At 55.8% G+C, this 19,744-nt stretch overlaps 1 protein-coding gene across 1 annotated transcript; it reads right to left on the bottom strand.

The window, feature by feature from the left end:
* Positions 1 to 748: 748 nt before the first annotated feature.
* IKBKE (inhibitor of nuclear factor kappa B kinase subunit epsilon) lies at positions 749 to 19,744 on the bottom strand. Its single transcript, XM_082832868.1, has 19 exons — positions 19,604 to 19,744; positions 19,107 to 19,236; positions 17,913 to 18,094; positions 17,282 to 17,442; positions 16,370 to 16,480; positions 15,893 to 16,072; positions 14,878 to 15,074; positions 14,050 to 14,114; positions 13,868 to 13,959; positions 13,621 to 13,707; positions 11,212 to 11,287; positions 10,984 to 11,096; positions 9,019 to 9,095; positions 6,396 to 6,435; positions 5,568 to 5,669; positions 4,155 to 4,251; positions 3,297 to 3,409; positions 3,013 to 3,084; positions 749 to 1,317 (listed from the first exon to the last, which is right to left on the bottom strand). Exons 2-19 carry the CDS (start codon positions 19,207 to 19,209, stop codon positions 1,284 to 1,286), a joined length of 1,902 nt encoding a protein of 633 aa, XP_082688994.1. The 5' UTR covers positions 19,210 to 19,236; positions 19,604 to 19,744; the 3' UTR covers positions 749 to 1,283.

Genomic DNA, 19,744 nt, shown 5'->3' with positions numbered 1-19,744 from the left:
TAAAAAAAAAAGACCCGGGGCTTCCCTGGTGGCGCAGTGGTTGAGAGTCCGCCTGCCGATGCAGGGAACACTGTCTGGGAAGATCCCACATGCCGCGGAGCGGCTGGGCCCGTGAGCCATGGCCGCTGAGCCTGCGCGTCCAGAGCCTGTGCTCCGCAACGGGAGAGGCCACAGCAGTGAGAGGCCCGCGTACCGCAAAAAAAAAAAAAAAAAAGACCCTTCTCTGTAAGTTCCAGGCCCTCACAGAGCTCCCCAGATGACAGGGAGCAGAAAAAGAGGAGTGGGAAGGCAAGCCCTCCCAGCAGGAGGGCATGGTCCCTGGGCTCCTCTCTGAAATCGGGGCCCATCTAGGGGGAGGCAGGAAGGCAGGAATCAGGAAGCGAGCAGTCCTGCCCCCATTTCCCAATCCTCCCCCTCACAGATCCCCACCCTGTGCAGTGCCTGATTGGTTGCCAAGCACACCCAGCTGAGCCTTCCCACCTCCCAGTTGCAGCCCGTGAGAGCCACTCAAACAGAAAAGAATGTCAAGTTTATTTCACTTCTTGAAGATGCGGGCCTTGATTTCCTCAGGGCTCTGGACTTACGGGCCTGTGCTAATTGGCACGGCTACTGTTGACACTGCTGGCTACAAACCCCAGAACCTGGTGGTGCCTCAGAGGGAAAGGGGAAAGGGTCCCCGAGACACTGGCATCCGGCCTCGACCACGTGCTTTCTCAGCCTTAGGCTCAGCCAGACCAGAGGAGAAGGGAACTTGGGCTCCGTCACGCCTGGGGCCACGTGTGGTAACCCTCAGATATCGTGGGAGCAGGGAGAGGGCTGTGTGTTCAGTGTAGAACACCTTAAGAGGAAGGAAGACTGAGATGAGGTCGTTTGACCCCAGGAGGCCTCCTCTTCTGTTCCCTGAGGAGTAAAGCCCTGTAAACCAGAGGGGGTGGGAGAGAGCGGCTTTCGGAGCCTCTTCTCCCCACAGCCCGGCCAGGTTCAGCTATACAGGCCAGGGCAACAGAGGAGCTGTACCTGAGTCCACGTAAGATTCAAAGGTCAGCCTGGGCAGTGGGGCCAGGATCCAGAGGTGGCCTGGTGCCCCACGTCCTGCTGTGCTGCTTCCCGAAGAGAGGCAGTGGAAGGTAATGCTGGCAAAATCTCCTGGCCGTCAGGCAGGAGAGAGGTAGGCTGGTGAGATGTGACCAGGTATCGTCCTGTGTTGGGTCCCCCAGTGCAGGCAGGAGAGCAGTGTCTGAACGATTCTAATGCTTCAGGATTCCTCGTGCACCCCCCAGAGTTCAGATGTCAGGAGCCGATGGGACCCTACTTAACCTGTAAAGAGAGGCTCAGGTTAACTTCCGCCCAGGTAGAGAAGCCTGCCGACCATACTCCAGGGCCCAACACAATCAACTTCCAGAACACCAAGCCATTCGAATCCTCAGCTCTCCTCTTGTAGCATCTGTGTCCACCGACAGGAACTCTCTGGTTCCCATCCCTGACTACACGTTAGAATCATCTGGAAAGCTTATAAAAATCCCCAAATCCAAGCCGCACCTAGAGTCTCTGGGGACAAGACCTAGGCATCTGTACTTTTAAAAGCTCCCTTGGTGACTCCAATGCAGCCAAGGGTTAAGAGGAGGGGAAAAGGAATTCAAGTTGTTTCTTTAGGCTCTTTGGTTACAGCCCTGAACAAGGAAGCAAACATTCACTAAAATAAAATTTTGAGCTATCTGTAAATAGACTACATATCACAGCGAGAGAAATTTATGTCAGCACTAAAATTATAACTTCCTGCCCCTGAGGGCTAATTTGGAAAGTTTTTCTAAGAAGCTGTCAAATTTCCTCTTTGCAGACATTTAAGAGGATGGGTTCTCCCCTTGCTGGAATGGAACATGGGATGTCCTCAACCCAAGGACCCTCTGAAACTCTAGGAACAACCATGAGCTCTGCTCCTGGCTTCCCTACCTCCTGGCCCCAATTCTGGCACCCCAGACTGGCGTGACCTCTGGGGAACAGCTACCATTTGGTGAGTCCCCCTTCTGGGCACCCTCCCCGCCCCAGCACATTGCATATCTCATCCTGTTTAATCCCTGCATTAACACAATGAAGTAGGAATCACTATGCCTATTTTTCAGCTCAGAGCCAAACAAACCTCCCAGGGTCACACAGTTTGTAAGAAGCAGAGTCAGGGTCAAACCCTGTTGGAATCTCTGCAGACTCTTTCCACCGTGCCACTGGTTCCCAAACGGGGAAGTGACAGACATAAGGATGATGAGGAGGACGTGGGAGGTGTGTGCACGCACGCGTGAGCGTATATATGTGTAAACAGGGCTGACTTTCAGGGCGAGGACCATCCTTGATTCTGAGATTGTATTCTTCCTTCTCTTTGGTGTTAAAATGCACCTTATAAAGGGGGACTTCTAGATGGCGTGGATTTTTCCCTTTCAATTCTGCTTACTGGGTAATATGAGAAGTTGGTCACTCTGTTATTTTCCAGTTTTCTTTTGTGAATTTTACTGGTGTACAAGATCCAAAAGGCTGAGCCCTGCTGCATCCGCCAGCATCTTCCCCAGTACCTGCCCACTCCCCCCTGCCCCGCAAGGAAGGGACTCGATCAGGTGATGATGCAGAGTCTCTAACACTGGGCCTGCAGCCCCGCGCAGTTCTCCCCAGCTCTGTGCTGCGTTTCCTGGTTCATCACCATTCTGAGGATGGTCGTAAAGGTGACAGGAGCCGGTTTGCATGGGGCGTGAGGCAGAGTCCATGTTCACAGAGAGCTGGACACAGCCGCAAATCCACGTGCCTCCCAGCCCCCATCTCTGACTGCACCGAGGCGCATATCCTCCAGACTACGGTGAAAGCCTACACCTGGTGAGGACGCCGACTCACCTGTGCACAAGGCTCTGCTGTGACTGGAATATGGGCCCCCGTCATCAAGCCTGCTTGGGGATGCACGGGGCCTGTGCCCCAGGGGCGAGGGCAGTCTGAGGGCCCAGCCTCCCCACTGCCCGCACAGCGGGGTCTCACCCTTCGATGACGCGGTTGTTGTCCTGGAGGTCAGACGCCAGCACCTTCATCTCCTTGCAGAGCTCTTGCATGCTGTCCAAGGCAGAGGCAAGAGAGGCGGCGGTGGCTAAGGCCCAAGTCGCTCTGCCCGGACCCCTTCCAGGGAGGCCCCCCTTCCTCCACAGCCCCACTGAGCCTCATTCCTGCCTCCCGGGCCTGGCAAGAGGCGAAGCCCCTAACACACACACACACACACACACACACACACACACACACACACACGCACCCCTCTCTCTGGCACTTACTGGAGAACCAGGTCCTTTAGTGCAGGGCTAGGATAAGGAGCTGTAGTGGGTGGTGAGGCCTGAGCCCCCTTTGTTCTGTCCTGCAGGAGCTGGTGAGATAGCCAGTCAAGGATCTGAAAGAACCACACGTTAGTCAGAAAGGATAAGCCAGCTCATGTGTGGAGGGCAGCGGAGGTGTGGGGAGGGGTAAGAAATCCGTGATACAGTGGCCCCCAGCCCGCATCCCTGGAGTGTCAGGAATTTCCCACAAGCCCCTCCTTCCCATCCTGGGAGCACAGCTGGCACAAGCACCATCACTGTGTGCGCTTGTGTTTAGGGGTGCAGACTGCCAAGCTCCTGTTTGTGTCTGACCTGCACCTGTCATGACACAGTTGGAGCCAGGAGCTGCAGAGAAGGGGTGGGGGCAGCCCAGCACCATCTCGGAAAGAATGTGCCCTGTGCTGGGGGCTGGGGAAGAGCATGTGGGCCTTGCTCCGTGAAGAACAGCCCTTCTCTGTCCCTGATGGCAAAGCAAGTGGCTTCTCAGAGCAGCCTGAGTTGGTCTCTTCTAGGGGAGCAGATCAGAAGACAAGGAGCGTTCATATCGCCCCCCTCAGGGAGCCCCCCAGGCTGCACAGGGCAGAGAGGGAGATGTCTCAGCATTTTGGAGCCTCTGCCCTTGCAGCGAGTGGCCTTCAGTCTGAGAACACTAGGAACTGCCGTCCACACTGGTGGATCAGAGACCTCCCATCCACACAAAAGTGTTTGGACTTGGTCAAGGGCAGCTCTGCCCCGAGGCAGGGGAATGGCCCGGATGCCCTCCAGGTGCCCGATTGGTCCAGTTCTCCTCAGCAGCCCCGGGGCCCCGAAGCTCCCCACCTTGCTGAGGCTCTCCTGGGCTCCCTGGGCTTCTGTGTTACAGGCGGCCACGGAGCAGCCCACCAGGCGCAGGTGGTTCCTGGTCTCATGCACCACCCTCAAGAGAGCAGAGAAATGTCAGAGCCTGGCCGACTCACTCTCACCGGGGCCCCCCCAGCAGTTCGGTCACCACACAGACACAGAGAAGAGGCTTTCCAGGTGGCAGAGGCTGGAGCTGGTGGGTGCCAGGCACTGGCCTCCCTCGCTGCCTCTGCCCTTCCAGCTGTGCCCTCAGCCCTCACCTGTCCCAGGTAAGGATGCTGAGGAGCACTCTGACCGGGGGCTAGTGAGGATCCTGGCGGAACCACAGTGGGAGCTGCGAATACACCTGTCTCAGGCCGGGCCACACAAGCGGCGAGGGTGAGCAAGGGCCCGGCTCAGGCTCTGGAGAGGCAGGGACCGCCTGCACTGGCACACTTAAAACGCGAACTGCCCACGTTCCCGTTTCCAGAGCAGATCAAAGTCAAGACTCTGTTATGAATTCTCTTCTCTCTCTAAGTGGAGGGAGAGAGGAAGGACACTGCCCCACGGCACAAAACATACACCAAGTCCTGGAGGAGTTCGACCAGTGGTCGATTCTCAACTCTGGTTACACATTAGGATCACGCAAGGAGCATTTAAATACTGCCATCCAAGCCCTACTCCAGACCAATTAAGTCAGAATTTGGGGTGGCTTGGGTGGGGCAGATGGAAACGGTATTTTAATGTAAGGGTAGGTGAGTGTCTGAGTCTCAGCCCCATGATAAGCCCACCAGTCACGTGGGCCACAGAACCAGCAGCACCTGGGAAACTGTCCTCTTGTCTCAGGAGGGGAAGGGGGAAGGCGCTTGTCTGAGAGGCAGAAGCCAAAACTCCTATAAGGGACAGTGTGCAAGGGGGGTTCTACATAAGGGCCTCTGCCTGCCCCTGCTTCCCAGACCACTTGTCCTCATCCCAGAGGGATCTTGTGTTTTCCCCAGAGAGGGGGCTTCTGAACACAACCACCTGGGACATGGAAGGAATCTAGATTTTAGAGGCAGTCATACCCATGTGCCAGTCCTGGGTCTGCTATTTACTAGCGGCGCCGTATTAAGGAAGCAACCTGTTCTCTGAGCCTCAGTTTCCTCATCTGTGAAATGGGGTGATAGTATCCACTGCATAGGGTAGACATTGCGGGATTAAATGAGTTAATGTATAGAAATCACCCAGCATACTACGTGGTCCACCCAGGGCCAAAAAACCACCCACCCTTTTTTTTTTTTTTTCGCTTTTGTTCTTTACTACCACCTCCCTCTCAGTCGGGGCTCTGCAAAGCCCAGGGCTGTCTGAAGCCAGGAAAGGCCAGGCCAGGAGGGCCCTGGGGACCATGAGTTCAAGAGTGAGGGCCAATGTTACCTCATTCTCTTGCCATGCGTGACCAGGGATGCCTGGTACTTCTGCACACGCTCCTCCTGGAACACCTGCAGGAGCCTTTTGGCTAAATGACTAAAATTCACCCTGAAAAGACAGAAACAGAGGCACAGAGATGAGAAGGCAGAGCCACCTGAGCACAAGCCTAGCATCCCTGGGTCTTCATCACCCAAATGTCCAGCCCCTGGCTCCACAGCAGGGCCGCCTCTCCCAAGGCGCCCATCCCACTTGATGTGCATCATGGCGAGCAGAGTGGCTGGCACAAAGCAACTCCAACAGAGGGATGTGGGAGAAGGACCATGGACCTCAGGGAACACACACGCTCTTGAGCTCAGCCCCCAGAGGAAAGGAGAGATGGTCTTGTGTGTGTGTGTGTGTGTGTGTGTGTGTGTGTGGAGTCAGGGGTGGGGGCAGAACTGGGGGAGTGAGTCCCCAAAAAAGCATAAAATCATGGAAGACTTCCTGGAAGAATAGAGTGTCCAGGAGACAGAGGAGCAGAGGGAAGCCCAAAGGAGAGCCCAGGCAGAGGCCAGAAGTAGAAAGTAGTAGGTGGTAAGTCAGCGAGGACACCTAAGGAAAGAAATCCTTCAAACAATCGTGTTCATAGCAGAAGTCAATCAAGACTGCTGCTGAGAAACCACCCTCCCCTGGCCCCAGATAACCTTCCCCAGAGGCAGTCAGCCCCTTTCCTCCTGCCCAGCTGTGGCCTGGGCTCAGGGCCCTTTACCACCTCTTGTCTGGCACAGAGACTCGCTCTGCCCTGGTGACACCCACCCTCCTGCTCACCCGCCTGCCAGGGGGACAGGCACTCACTTATCCAGCTTGTGAATCTGCTCCTCGTTGTAGCCAAGCCCTGAAGGAAACAGACAGGGCCAAGGTCACCTATTCAAGCAGTCAACAGAACCGAATGGTGCAAGGGTTGGCAACAACTGCAAAGCGAAAGCAGCAGCCTGGGCCCTGCTCCACGGAGCTCACAGCCCAGCGGAACCAGGAAGGACAAACGGAGGGAAACAAGCACCCAAGACACTGCATTACGACCAGGTAGGGGTCCACCCGGCCCAGGCAAGCCCGCAGTGTAGGGAGTGGAGGGATGGGTGCTCGGGGAACACTTCAGGTGGACAGTGGTGGATGAGATGGGGCTTGAAGGATGTGTGGTCAGCCCTGACCCCTCATCCAATCCCCTTCCCAGTGTGGCTGATGCCTACAGCCTATTGACCCCATCCCTGAATATTCAGGCTGCAGGCAGAGCCACCTGGGCTCTGCAGCAATGCGCTGGATAAGCCAGGCCACCACCCTCGACCTCCGCTTCTCAGCCCAGCCACTTTTGCCAGAAGGAGAACTTTCGCCAGTAGGGCTGAAGTTTTCACTACCTTGGCAGCTTCCTGATGCTCTCTGCGCTAGGGAGATGCTGCCCCCTCCTGGGCTTCAGGGGAATGGCCTCTGAAGGCCAAGATGAAGCGATGAGGAGATTCACCTTGCTGCCTGCCCCCATCGCTCCCCTAATAGCAGAATCACCTCCCTGGCCTCTTGGTCCTGGGCCCTGCGCTCAGCCAGCTGACTTATGAAGTCCAAGTGACTGATCTGGGATGAGGCCCAGCTCTGCCTCCTCTTAGCGGGAGGCTATAGGCAAGTGATTTTTGCCTCATTCATCACATGTAACACACAGGATGGGTGTGAGGGTAAAGTGAGAAAGTGCCCTGAAAACGATGGAGCATTTTCCAGAATGGCATCTTTCCACACCCCAAGTGTTGGCGGTTACGTGTTATTCTTCCCGGTTCATTTTTAACTTTAATAAAGGACTCTTGCAAACCAGTACAAATCAAACTCTTTTTGAGGCTGTAAAGTGGGGTGGTTAAAAGCACCTGGACCTAGGTTGCTTGGGTTACTTAACCTTCCTGTGTCTCAGTTTCCTCATCTATAAAACAGGGAGGGTAACAGTGTCTAGAGCATTAAATAAATTAAGAACATGCAAAGCCCATAGGACTGTGCCCAGCACATGGGAGGCGCTCAGAAGTGTCATAGGATGACGGAATTCCAGTGACGGAGGCAGAAGAGCCTCTGAAGGTCTCCTAAAATCACAGCAAAGGTGGCCAACTGGGTGTTAGGCCAGCTTCTTGAGCCCAACGTCCCCCTGGTTTCAGGGAACATGGGAGTCTCAGTTCTCCTGTCTCTTGTGATGCTCCCCCTCCAAGGTCAGATCCAGAGGCGGGACTGAGTTTCCCATCTTCTAGAATCTGCACGTCCAATGCGGTGGTCGTGTGGCTGCTGAGAACTTGCAATGTGGCCAGTACGGCTAATGTGACTGCTCACCTGAATTTTTAATTTTAATTGAATGAATTCGACTAAATTTAAAAACTGAAGCAGTGTACAATGTTTCTTCCCCATCAAACACAGCTTTATTATTTTGGTAAGAGTACATTTCACTTTGTTAAAAAATGAGCTTCCAAATAGAGATGGCCAATGAGTGTAAAACACACGTGGGATTGTGAAGACTTAGCACAAAAGAGAATGTAAAATATCTCTTTAATAATTGTTTCTATTGATTACATGCTGAAATGACAACTTGACTATATTGCATTGTATCAAATATGTTATTCAAATAAATTTCACCTGTTTCTTTCTACTTTTTAAATTTTGGCTACTAGCAAACTTAAAATTACAAACGTGCCTGGCATTGTATTCCTATGGGACAGGGCTTTTTAGATAATCCTAGGGACAGAAGAGAATTTGCAGTCAGGCGCAAGCCCTCGAGTAGGGATTTCCTGCACATTAGGAAATGCTGGGGGGCATGGATGGGCGAGAGTGTCGGTGGTCGGTTCCTGGAGTGTTAACTCCCCAACCCCGAGAGTCACCTGGAGCCTCCCCAGGCTCCCCCCACAACCCCCGCTGCCGTCAGCCCCAGCCCTGGGTTCGACCCTCCCCTACCCCATGATGGGCGAGAAGCTTCCCATCCCTGGGCCTGTAAATGAGCTGCCCCTGCCCAGAGGGTCTTTGTGAGGCTACGTAGATAATGCAGGCCAAGTGCCTGGACTCATGACTCTATGGTATTTCTCCCGATCCTCCCTTTTCTGGAAAGCCTGACTAACACTTCAGCGAGCCGAAGTCACAACGGATAGGGAAACACTCCTTAAACTGTAAAGTGCCCCGCAAAGGTGAGGGGTCTCTTTCAAGGCCACCACGTCTATAGCATCCAGGCCTCAGCTGAGCCCCGATGTGGCAACAGGCAAAGGTGGAAAGGCTTCATGTCCCTCACTGGGGTGCAGGCAGCGACCTTGCCCTAGACCAGCGGCACCCGGGCACCACGGAGCACCACCCGCGTAGTGGGCCTCCAGCAGCGCCACTGGATGGAGTGTTAGGGACAACCGGCTAACCCAAGGGAAGGAAGGGGGGAGGGAGGGGAGAGCATGAGGAGTGTTTTGCTCTCCCTGTGGCTCACCTGGCCTCATCCTGGATTTCTTGAACTGTTTGTAAATGAGATACATCTTGTCCAAACAGCACTGAATCTGCTGGATGCTGTGGGCACGAGACAGGGACCAGGTGATGGAAGAATCAAACAGCACAGGTAAAGGGTGAGGGAGGGGAAGGGATGGCGGTGGGAGGAGGGAAGCTGTCTCCCTGCAATAGGAGCCTCATTGCCGTAGTTTTGGGGGCCAATCTGGGAGTGACTCTTCTGTTTCTAAACTTGTTTGAGGTACCCTCGGGTTAGCCATCCAGTCACCTCTCATTCCTGTGTTTATTCTTTCTCTCTTTCTCTCTCTCTCTCTCTCTCTCTCTCACACACACACACACACACACACACACACACACACACACAGGAAGAAGCCAAGCAGGACAGGCGACAGGAAAGTGGCCTTTGCTACACAACAGGGCTTGAGAACAGGCTCCGGGAAGGAGCCTTGGACCCTGAAACAGGAGAGCCTGGCGGTGGCAGCTGCGTGTGGGAGCAGAATAGGAACTTCTCTTCTGTCACCTGGCAAGGGCAGAAGTCGTGCTTTCTGAGAATACCCAATGCCTGGTACATAGAAGGGACTTCAATCATGAATCAACAACCCTTGTTTAAAACAAGAATGAATCAAGGTCTTTGGTCCTGCCTGCAGGCAGGGGAATTCGGGACATGACCTCTCTACCCTCTTGGCCTGGGCTTTAAGGTCATTATTGTTTCTTCCTTCCCCTTTTCAGGATACAAACACTTTGTCTGAGATGTTGGGGGTGTTTGTGGGTGGGGGGTTATCCCTCATCCTCGGGCCTATTTAGCTCCACTTCTTCCCTGCAGCTCCTCCCAGGACCCTGTCTCAGCTATTTCTGAAGCTGGACTTGGGGCACAGCCCAAGCGTGTTCCCAGGACCCTGCGGACCCCAGACTCCTGCCCTCCTGGAACCTGAGGTGGACAAGACCCCAGGTCCAGTCTTTATCCAAAGGGCTTGAGCCAGATGTATTCCAAATTCAGAACTATCTTCTGATTTGAGAAAGGTGGTCCAGTATACATACACTATACTGTGGAATTCCCTCGGAGGGCATGGTCTGGGGCAGTACTCCCTCATCACATACCCTCAGTCTTCAGAGAGCTGAAAGAATATTCCCCCTAAGTGAGATAAATAAGGACTAGGAAGGGCTTCGTGTCATTTGAGGTCAGGTTTTACAGCCAAAACAGCGAAGAAACACCCTGTGGTTTTCAGAGCTTTCTGAATTCAGAACTGAGGACCGGGTATGCGGATCTGCCAGGGCGCTGACTGCGGGGTGGGGGTGGGGGGGCTGTTCAAGGAGCCGGACCACGTCCAGGTCAGAGCAGAGCGGGAGGCAGGGGCTCCACACACCGGGCTGTGAGGGCAGGGGTGCTGGGGATTTTTCTGTCTGTTTAAAGGGAGACTGGGGATTCAGATCTCGAAAATCCCTGGCGTAGGCCAAGCATGTAGGCTTTGGAGGTAGGCAGACCTGACCCGGAGCCTTACGTCCGGCATTTGTCATTTATTGCCTTGTGTCTCGGGGCAAACTAAGCTCCCTGAGTGAGCTTCCTCACCTATAAAAGGAGCATAAGAGTAGTAGTATCGTTATTGTTTTGAGGATTAAATGATAGAAGTAGGAGGACCTATTCGAGGGTCTGACGCAAAGCAAGGGTTCAGAAGAGGTAGGGAACTCAATTATTCTTTTATTTAGAACTATTGCACCTGCTAATATTTGTAATTCACTCTCTAACTCCCAGGTGGAGGCGGGACCCCAGATCTTTTTCTCCTTCTGGCCAGTCTCATGGGAGGGTCTTGTACATTTCTGGATCCCCTACCCCTAGCCCCAGGCCCCAGCATCCTTGCCAAGATAAGGGAGAAGGCAGGCTGACTCCTAAAGAGGCTACTGGGCCTTCTGTGCACCCCCCAAACCCCCCCACCAAGAAGAAAATCTCACAGACCTTCTGTCCGCATGTACCTGATCCCGGTTCTTCATCAGCTCAGAGCTCAGGTTGTTCAGGGTCATCTTGGTCTCTGTGATATTATGGGAACATCTGGAGAGGACCTCAGCCAACTGCGGGACACAAAGGTAGACCCCCGTGGGGGCCTCAGCTGGAGGCTCCGATGGGAAGCCTCCCCGCACCCCACTCTACGCCTGACAGCCCCGCACCAACCCCAGCCTCACTCACAGTCCGCAGCTTGGACCTCAGCTCTGCGGCCCTCTTCAGTTCCTGGATCTCAGGCACCCCAGCCACGTTGCTGAACCTCGAGGGAAGGGTTAAAATCGACGTGAGGAACATGACAACCAGACACCAAGTGTGTCTTCGATTGGATCCTGGTTGGGATGAAAACAGCTAGAAAAGAACACTTGGAGGATTACCAAATTTGAGTATGGATGGGTACTACAGAGGAGATGGAATGTTTTGACACAGAGCGGGCAGAGATCATAAGCTGAGAAAAGCAGGTTATAAAACAGCAAATAGGGCTTCCCTGGTGGCGCAGTGGTTGAGAGTCCGCCTGCCGATGCAGGGGACACGGGTTCGTGCCCCGGTCCGGGAGGATCCCACATGCCGCGGAGCGGCTGGGCCCGTGAGCCATGGCCGCTGAGCTTGCGCTCCGCAACGGGAGAGGCCACAACAGTGAGAGGACGGCGTACCGCAAAAAAAAAAAAAAAAAAAAATTCAGGTTCTGCTGTGGGAGGAGCTAGTGGCTTCGGACCTTAGAAGAACTGACAGGTCTGAGCATGTTCAGAAAAGAATGAGATTGCGACGCATGGGAGCTGGGAGGCCTCCGAGGTCATCCAGTCCCCTCATTTTGAAAATGAGGAAATAGAGGCCCAGGTAGGAAAGGCGACAATGGTCTGAGGCTAACAGTGAGTTAATGAAGAGCTTGGGCCGGGCCTTCTGACCCTCGGCCCAGCGCTCTTCCTCGTGGGAGAATGAAACAGGCCTCAAAGCAGGCACTAGCCTGACCCTGAGCTCTCCACACCCACCACGCCTCAGAGGAGGCCTTGGAGCCAGAACTGGAGACACAGCGGCCAGCAGACCCCAGGACTCCAGCCCTGGGGCTAGCCTGTCGCTCTCCACACTCGTCAGCCCAGGGAAGGTGGGCAAACAACCAGATGCTCTCTCTATATATTTCTTTCTCACTCAAGAACCTAGAATAGATCCTTGCTGGTCATGTTAGCGAGGTCCAACCTCTCCTCTGGACCCTAGGACCTGCCTGCACTCTCCCCTTCCCTCTGTCCCTCTCCAGTTCCACTCTGGGACATTCTGCACTATGACTGTGGCTTCAGCAAACCTCAGCAGCACCTCCCCACCCCTCCAGTCACGTCTCTGCATAGGGCCTTCCCACCCCAGGTATTTGCTCACATTCTGGCCTTGACAGCCTCCCTTCTTCCGGGTCTTCCTGGCTGCGTCTGCCCATCTCTCGTCTCCCTTTACCCAACCATCCTGCCATGCGCACATGCTGGGGAAGGGCTGTCCTCCAGGGCCGTCTGCAGGCCTGGGGCCACATCCAGCCCTGGAAGCCCGCTCTGTGCCTGGGCAGATGTCTTCTCAGAGGGACTCCACCACAGCGCTGCTGGCTCAGAGGGACTCCACCACAACGCTGCTGCCCTCTGCAGCCCCTCTTCTCTGTCCCCATTTGAAGGTGGCTCAGCCATGCCGGGGACTCATCTGGAGACTCTCCTCCCTGCCTGGCCACCACCCTGTCTACCCCACGGTCAGTGTCGCTGCTGCCGAGCGCCAGGTGGAGGGCAAGTCTGCAGTGAGTCACCCTGCTCCTGGGAAACTCCCAGGACCTTCCTGAGGACAAGGGCTGTGGGACATGACAGGTAGGACACCGGGCCTGTTTGGCACAGTCTCTGCTCTTCTGCCACCACCTGTCACCGGGAGAGGCTCCAGCCACCATCAGCTTCCCTGGGCCACAGGGCTCCCACCTCTCACCTGTACCGTAGCCCCTGCCGCCTTCTCAGCAGCGCGCTGGCCGGTGGAGTCTTCCTGCTTATCTCCAGACCCTCCAGCTTGATGTCCTCCTCCCCAGTCTCTCCCTTTCTGTAACCCATCACGCCTAATTAGCCCAAGTCAGAGGAGTGGAGGGTGTGGATTTCCAAGGACTGGGGCAGGGGATCCCGGGAGGCGGGGACAGTTTCAGGCCCAGAGGAAGCAGGAGGAGGTGTGTGGAGGATGAGACCGCCTAGGTCTCCATCCTGTCAAGTCCAGGGGACCGTGTGTGAGTGTGAGTGCTTCTCCCAGAGCCCTCTCCAGGGCCTGGTGCAGGTGAGCAGTTTAAATCTTCAGAGGGGGGACTGGTAGGACAGAGGCCCCTTCCTGGGGCAGGGAGGCTGCCTCGGTACCTGGCGGGGCAGTGCCCTCACAGGTCCGGCCCCCTGAGGTGAGGGACTGGCTGGTGGGGGCAGGGATGGGGTGGGAGCGCCCTCTCCGTTCTAGCATGGCAGGGAAGTCGGGAGCTCTGGGTGGGAGGGGACAAGGGGCATTGTTGGAAAGATTGGGGTGAGGAACAGACAGAGAGAAGGGCTGATGGGTCTGAGCGGGGCTCGTGCCAGCTGCGGCCCCCACCCTGGACGGAACACCCACCTCTCGGTGCCGAGGCTGCTGCTGAGGAAGAGGAGGGCCATCCTCGTGACCTCCAGCGTCCGCCTGCACGTGGCCTGGAGTACCTCCCTGCCAAGGGGAGCCTGAGTCAGAGCTGCTTTCTCCCAGGGGACTGAGGGCACTGTGCCCATAGGCACACCCCAGGGCGGTGTTGGAAGGGGTCTGGGTTGCCTGTCCTACCCTGCCCACCCTCCTTGCCCTCCCCACCCAGCCCTTGGGGGGTACTCACACGAACCAGTGCAGCCCCCGAAGCATCAGCTCCTGTCCTGTCAGCAAGGCCTGTGCCAGCCGCAGGGCCTGGTAGCCGGCACCCAACACACCCTGAAACACAGAGGTGGGCAGGGTCAGGTCCCGTACCCCGAACCCCTGCATGAACTACCCCCTCCCTGCCACCTGGGGGCCACCCCTCACCTTGGCCGTGTTGTAATCTGCCTGCAGGTCCACTTTGGGGACAAACTTGGGGATGTCCAGAGCAGCTGCAGATAAAGACCTGGTCTGAGGGGGCTGCCTGTCCGGCCCCGGATGAGGTCTGAGCTCATCATTCCTTATTTCCAGCTCACACTCAGCCCTCGCCACTTATCTGCCACCTCAAGCTTCCCAACTCACCTAGAGCCCCGACCTTCTAAGCCTTAAAGGCACTCAACGTGCTTCTTTACAATTGCAGTCCCTCACTGTCCCCTTGTGTCCACTCTGGAGAACTACAGCCTCATGCCCAAGGCCCCATCTCAACAGCAGAAAATAGGCTAAAAGCACCCCTCACACTCCGGGGTTTCAAGGTCAATTCCCCTCCCAGCCTTGGAGACCCTGAAGAGGAGGCATCATTCAAATGAGAAGGAGTGATATTTTTGCTAGAACTTGGAGGACAAAGCTCTGGACCCCTGACCACCTTCTCTTCTCTCCAGCAGCTTAGGCTCCTGCTTCCTCCAAACCAAACTATTGGAGGCTTCCCCACCAACCACAGACTGTGGAGACCACATTGAATCCACATCTCCCTGTTTCCATTGGAGTTTCTTTCCCAGATCTTTGGACGCTGCGAAGCAGGTTGGACAGGCCACCAGCCCGAATCACATGGCATTTCAGAGGCGTATGCAGAATTAGAACCCAGATCTGCCTTCTACACCCTGGGGACCCAAAGAAACACCCACAAGAAAATGAATCAGTATCCTGGATTATAAACCCCTGCCCCTTGGAAGAGAATGTGAGGAGGAGAAAAGATAAAGCCTGGGTGGCCCTACTCACGGTCCCTGAAGGCCAGCCCCTTGGGGGTCTCGCTGACCATGCTGAACAGGGTCAGGGGGCTGCTTGCTGTCGTGTGGGCGATGTGCTGTGCTGAGACGCTGGGCTCGAGGACACAGAGGTGACCCTCAAAGAGGTACTCCTGGTGCTGGGGGGCCACGTTGGTCTGCTTGTACACGGCCTCTAGAAAGATGGCTATCCTAGACACACCAGAGGCAGAGAGAGGGGAGGGGGAGGGGAGGGCATGTCAGCAGGCAGGATACAGGGTCAGGGTGACCCGAAGCCCAGCTAAGACTCTGGGTTCTGCTTTTCAGAGGGAGGGACTGTGTGATTTTTTTCTCTAGGGCGGGGAGATGAAGGACAGAGCTCATGTCTTATAGTGGATGGAGACAAAGTGGGGATAGAACTCAAGAAGCCTTCACATCTCTTCCTGCCACACTTCCATTAAAACTCAGCTAGGGCTTCCCTGGTGGCGCAGTGGTTGAGAGTCCGCCTGCAGATGCAGGGGACGCGGGTTCGTGCCCCGGTCCGGGAAGATCCCACATGCCGCGGAGCGCCTGGGCCCGTGAGCCATGGCCGCTGAGCCTGCGCGTCCGGAGCCTGTGCTCCGCAACGGGGGAGGCCACAGCAGTGAGAGGCCCGCATACCGCAAAAAAACAAAAAAACAAAACAAACAAACAAACAAACAAAAACTCAGCTAGTCCCATAGCATGCTCCAGAAATACAGGATTCCATGAGTAATACACTGGGGAAATGCACTGCCTCCCCCCCCCCCACACTCACACACACACCCCTCAGGAGATTTATAATGCATCAGCTTTATAAAGTTTGCCGAATCTCTCAAGTCCAGCAGCAAGGAGGCCTGTTTAACGTTAACTTGGTGGAACTAGTATTTTTCCAAAGTAAGATTGGACCCAGAAGCTTCCAGATCTAAACTGCCCACAGAGCACACTGCCCAGGACACGCCCCTGTGCTTGGGGAGAGAAGGCTCGCGCCGCCCTCGCTCGCGCCCACTCACGTGTTGTGCGCGTGGATGTAGACGTGGTGCACGACGGCCTGCGGCAAGGAGAAGACGTGGATGACAACTCGCTGCAGGATGTCACTGGTCTCCGCAAAGAACTGGTCGAAGCCCCAGCACTTGGCCTGCTCCACCTCCAGGATGTTGGCCAGGATGGGCACCAGCTGGCTCTGCAGCCCCCTGCCCCCCGGGACATGCAGACTGTCAGGGGCCGGGGCCCGGAGTTGGCCTCCTCAAGTAGGTAATAGGGGCCTTCCATGAGAATGTCCTGAAGGGCCAGGGCCAAGGGGTGGGATGGAGAGGAAGAGCTGGAAGGGTCTTCCAGCATCCAGATGGAGAAACTGGGGCTAGAAAGGGAGAGTGGTGTACCCAAGCTGCCAGCACACAGGGTGCTCCGCCGGGCCAGGCCTCAGCTGAGAGAAGGACATCGGCCCAGACTTGGGTCTGTGTCTGCCCCTCCCGCAGGGTCCCACTCACATGGACAGCTGACAGGTGATGGGGAGAGTGTAGCTCCACTCCAGGGGCCCGTTCTCCAGCCTCTGAGTGCCTGCAATGGCCCCGGCTGGCTTCTCCGTGGTGATCCGGTACCTGGGGGGAGACAGGACCAAGGCAGCAGGAGCCTCCAGCCCATCACACTTCAAGGGGTGATGGACTCAGCCCGGAGGGCTCAGGGCACTGGGGCAAGTCACCCAGCTGCCCCGAGGCACCCTGAGAATGCAACTGAGAGTCTGGCTAGCAGTCCTGATGCTCCCAGTCAAGTTCTCCACGCTCTCCTCTGTCCATTTCCTCTGCCCCCTCACCATACATCCGTGCCCACCTGCCTCTACACCTGCGCCTGCACTGCGCTCGGCCCCCGTAGCCTCCGCTCCACCTCACTATTCCAACCTCCCCTCCCTCCAAAGTCCAGCTACCCTGACAGCCCCCATCCAAGTCACAGCTTGACCCCTGAGCTGAAGGGGCATTGACCTTCCTGCAAATCCACTTTAAATCTCTTTTGCTCTGGGTCTCCAGCTACTTCTCTATCAGACAGCAGAAAACCATGAGGGAGCCAGGACTTGGGATCAGGAGGCTAGGTCCTTGCCCTTCCCCTTTGCCCCTGGCAGGCTCTGCAACCTTGGCCAAGTCGCTCTGGGAGCCTCAGTTGAGATGTGGTGAGCCACAGATGGAGGGGGGTGCTCAAGGGAAGCCCTGAACTAAGTTCTCCCATCAGGAAGGGACAGGGCTCAGCCTCTTGTTTGACGGACTGATATCCAAGGATCCAAAAGAAGCCTGCGTCGGGGGCAGACCAGGAGGACCGTGGAGTCAGGGGCAGAATAGGGGACACAGCAGGGACTAGAAGGGAAGGCCTGGGGTCCGCCCCTTCGCCCCCTGCCCGGTGGCCCACCGTACATGATCTCCTTGTTGCGTCGGGGCCCTCCAAAGGGGACGAAGGGCAGGCTGCCAGTGGCCGCATGGTACAGGGTCACCCCAATGCTCCAGAGATCCACGGCGACCCCAAAAGCTTTCTGTTGGGGCTTGTGAAGCACCGCCCGCTCATACATGTCAGGGTGCTGCAGGAGGGGGAACCAGAGAGCTGCCATGGAGGGGGAAGGGGGCAAGCGCCCGAGCACACCCCATTCAGACCCCCTTCTCCCACTTTCAGGAGGAAACAGAACCTTCAGAATGCATCTCCTTTGTCATCTCAAAAGTGGGTGTGGCATGTGCTTATCCAAAGCACCCCTCCCCCCAACCCCAGCCTCTGCCCTGGGGGAAGAGGTGACCACCAGTGCTCCATCCTCCATGAGTATCCTATCAAGGACTCAACTGAACAGGGAGGCCTGGGCAGGCTGCAGCATTGCCTTTCAGCCTTAGAGAACAGAACAAATTGTTCTGGTTGGGGATAGGGGGTGAGAGGTAACCCTGCTGGACACAGGGAGATTGGACAGAGCCCCTCGGAGGGGCACTGAGAGTCACAAGGTGAGGGGCAGCCAGCTGCAGGGGAAGCCCTCCGCTCGGGCAGCGGGTCCCCCATGCCCCTCACCAGGTACTCCTCGGTGCCGTAGACCGAGACGAACTTCTCGTCGTCATCCAGCTCCCGGGCTGCCCCAAAGTCTGTCAGCTTGTAGATGCTCTGCCCCTCCTCCCCGACCAGGCGCATGATGTTCCCGGGCTTGATGTCTCGGTGGACGATGCCGTTCTCCCGCAGGTGGTTCATGCCGGCCACTGGGACAGAGGGAAGGCTGCTTCGTGGCTCTGGCCAGGGACAGCCCAGTGTCAAGGCTCATCTCGGGGGAAGGATCCACATAGAGAGTGGCAACTCACGGGCCACCGGGGCCACAGGAGCAGCAGGAGAACAGAGACAGGCACAGAGCAAAGGATGGGGGTCCCAAGGAGGTGGGGTGTCGAGGTCCCATTGGGGTTCCCTAAGAAACTGAGAGGAATGGCGGCTGTGTCTCCCAGAGGAAGGCACTCTCCTCCCTACCATTTTTTAAAAATTATTATTATTGTTGCTAATTGCGGTAAAATATACCTAACATAAAATTTACATTTTAACCATTTTTAAGTGTACACATCAGGGGCATTAAATGCACTGACATTGTTGTGCTACCATCACCACCATCCACCTCCAGAACTTTGTCAACTTCCCAGACAGAACTTCTACGTATTAAACACTCACTCCCCATCCCCCCACCCCAGCCTCTGGCCATCACATTCCACTTTCTATCTCTAGGGACCTGACCTCTCTAGGTCCCTCACATAAAAGGAATCATATAGTCGTTGTCCTTGTGTGGCTGGCTTTTTTCACTCAGCACAATGTCTTCCAGGCTCATCCATGTGTCCTTTCTAAGGCTGACTAGTATCCCATCATACGTATATCCCCTATTTTGTTTATCCATTCAGCTGTGTGTGACATTTGGGTTGTTTTTGCCTCATGGCTATTGTGAATAATGCTGTAATGAACACTGGTGTACAACCTCTTTTAAATTTTATTCTGAAATTGGAGTTTTAAACTGCTGATTAGCAGGAATCAGACACTTGGGTTCTGTCTGTTCATTAACATCTGTGCCAGGTCTGTGAATGGGGAGTCTCTTAGCTTCCAATGTTCTACTGTGTTTGGATACTTGTTCCAGAAATGCCATACCCCTCTGGGACTTCACCTGCTGCTGAGGGCTGGGTCTGTGGCTGGCCTGTGGTGGGGAGGGGGGTCCCCGGTGGGAGTCAGGGCGGGGCTTACCCACACAGCGCAGCACCACCAGGAACTCGTCCTCGGGCAGCCCAAAGGCGTTCTCAGGGCTCTCCAGCACACTCAGCAGGCTGCCGCTGGAGCAGTACTCCATCACCAGAACCTTCTGCCGGCTGCCCCCCTGTAGGGGGCAGAGGGAGGCTTGGGGAGGAGGGCGCTTCTTCTCCCCTTCCTCAAGACGGGGTGGCTCACCCTAGAGCCCAAAGCCCCCATTTCTCTAGGTCTCCGCTTCTAGCTGGCCTTCCTTCCTTCGGCCTCAAACTGAGCCCAAGGTCACCTTTTTCAGGAAGCCTTCTTTGGTTAGGCCTCACTCCCCATCCTTACTTTGCCCCCAGGCCCCTGGCACCCTTCACCCCTCTGTGGCCAACATTCTGGCCGACCTGCAGATGAGCATGTGCCCAAGTCTCTATTATTATGTGACCTGACCCTTCCCAGCCTGTCAGAGTCGAGGACAAGACCATCTTCCTCTGACCAAGCACTGGACCCACCGTCTCCTCCACCGCAAAGAGCTTGATGATGTTCTGATGGTTCAGCTTCCGCAGGACCTCAAACTCCCGCACCTGCACCTCGCGGGGTCGCAGGTAGCTGGCCGTGTTGAAGACCTTCACAGCAACCAGCTCCCCGGATTT

This window comes from Leucopleurus acutus, assembly GCF_964270905.1.
Source record: "Leucopleurus acutus genome assembly, chromosome: 2".
Taxonomy (NCBI): domain Eukaryota; kingdom Metazoa; phylum Chordata; class Mammalia; order Artiodactyla; family Delphinidae; genus Leucopleurus; species Leucopleurus acutus.
Note: the sequence above shows the minus strand (reverse complement) of the source record. Positions and strands in the feature narration are given on the sequence as shown.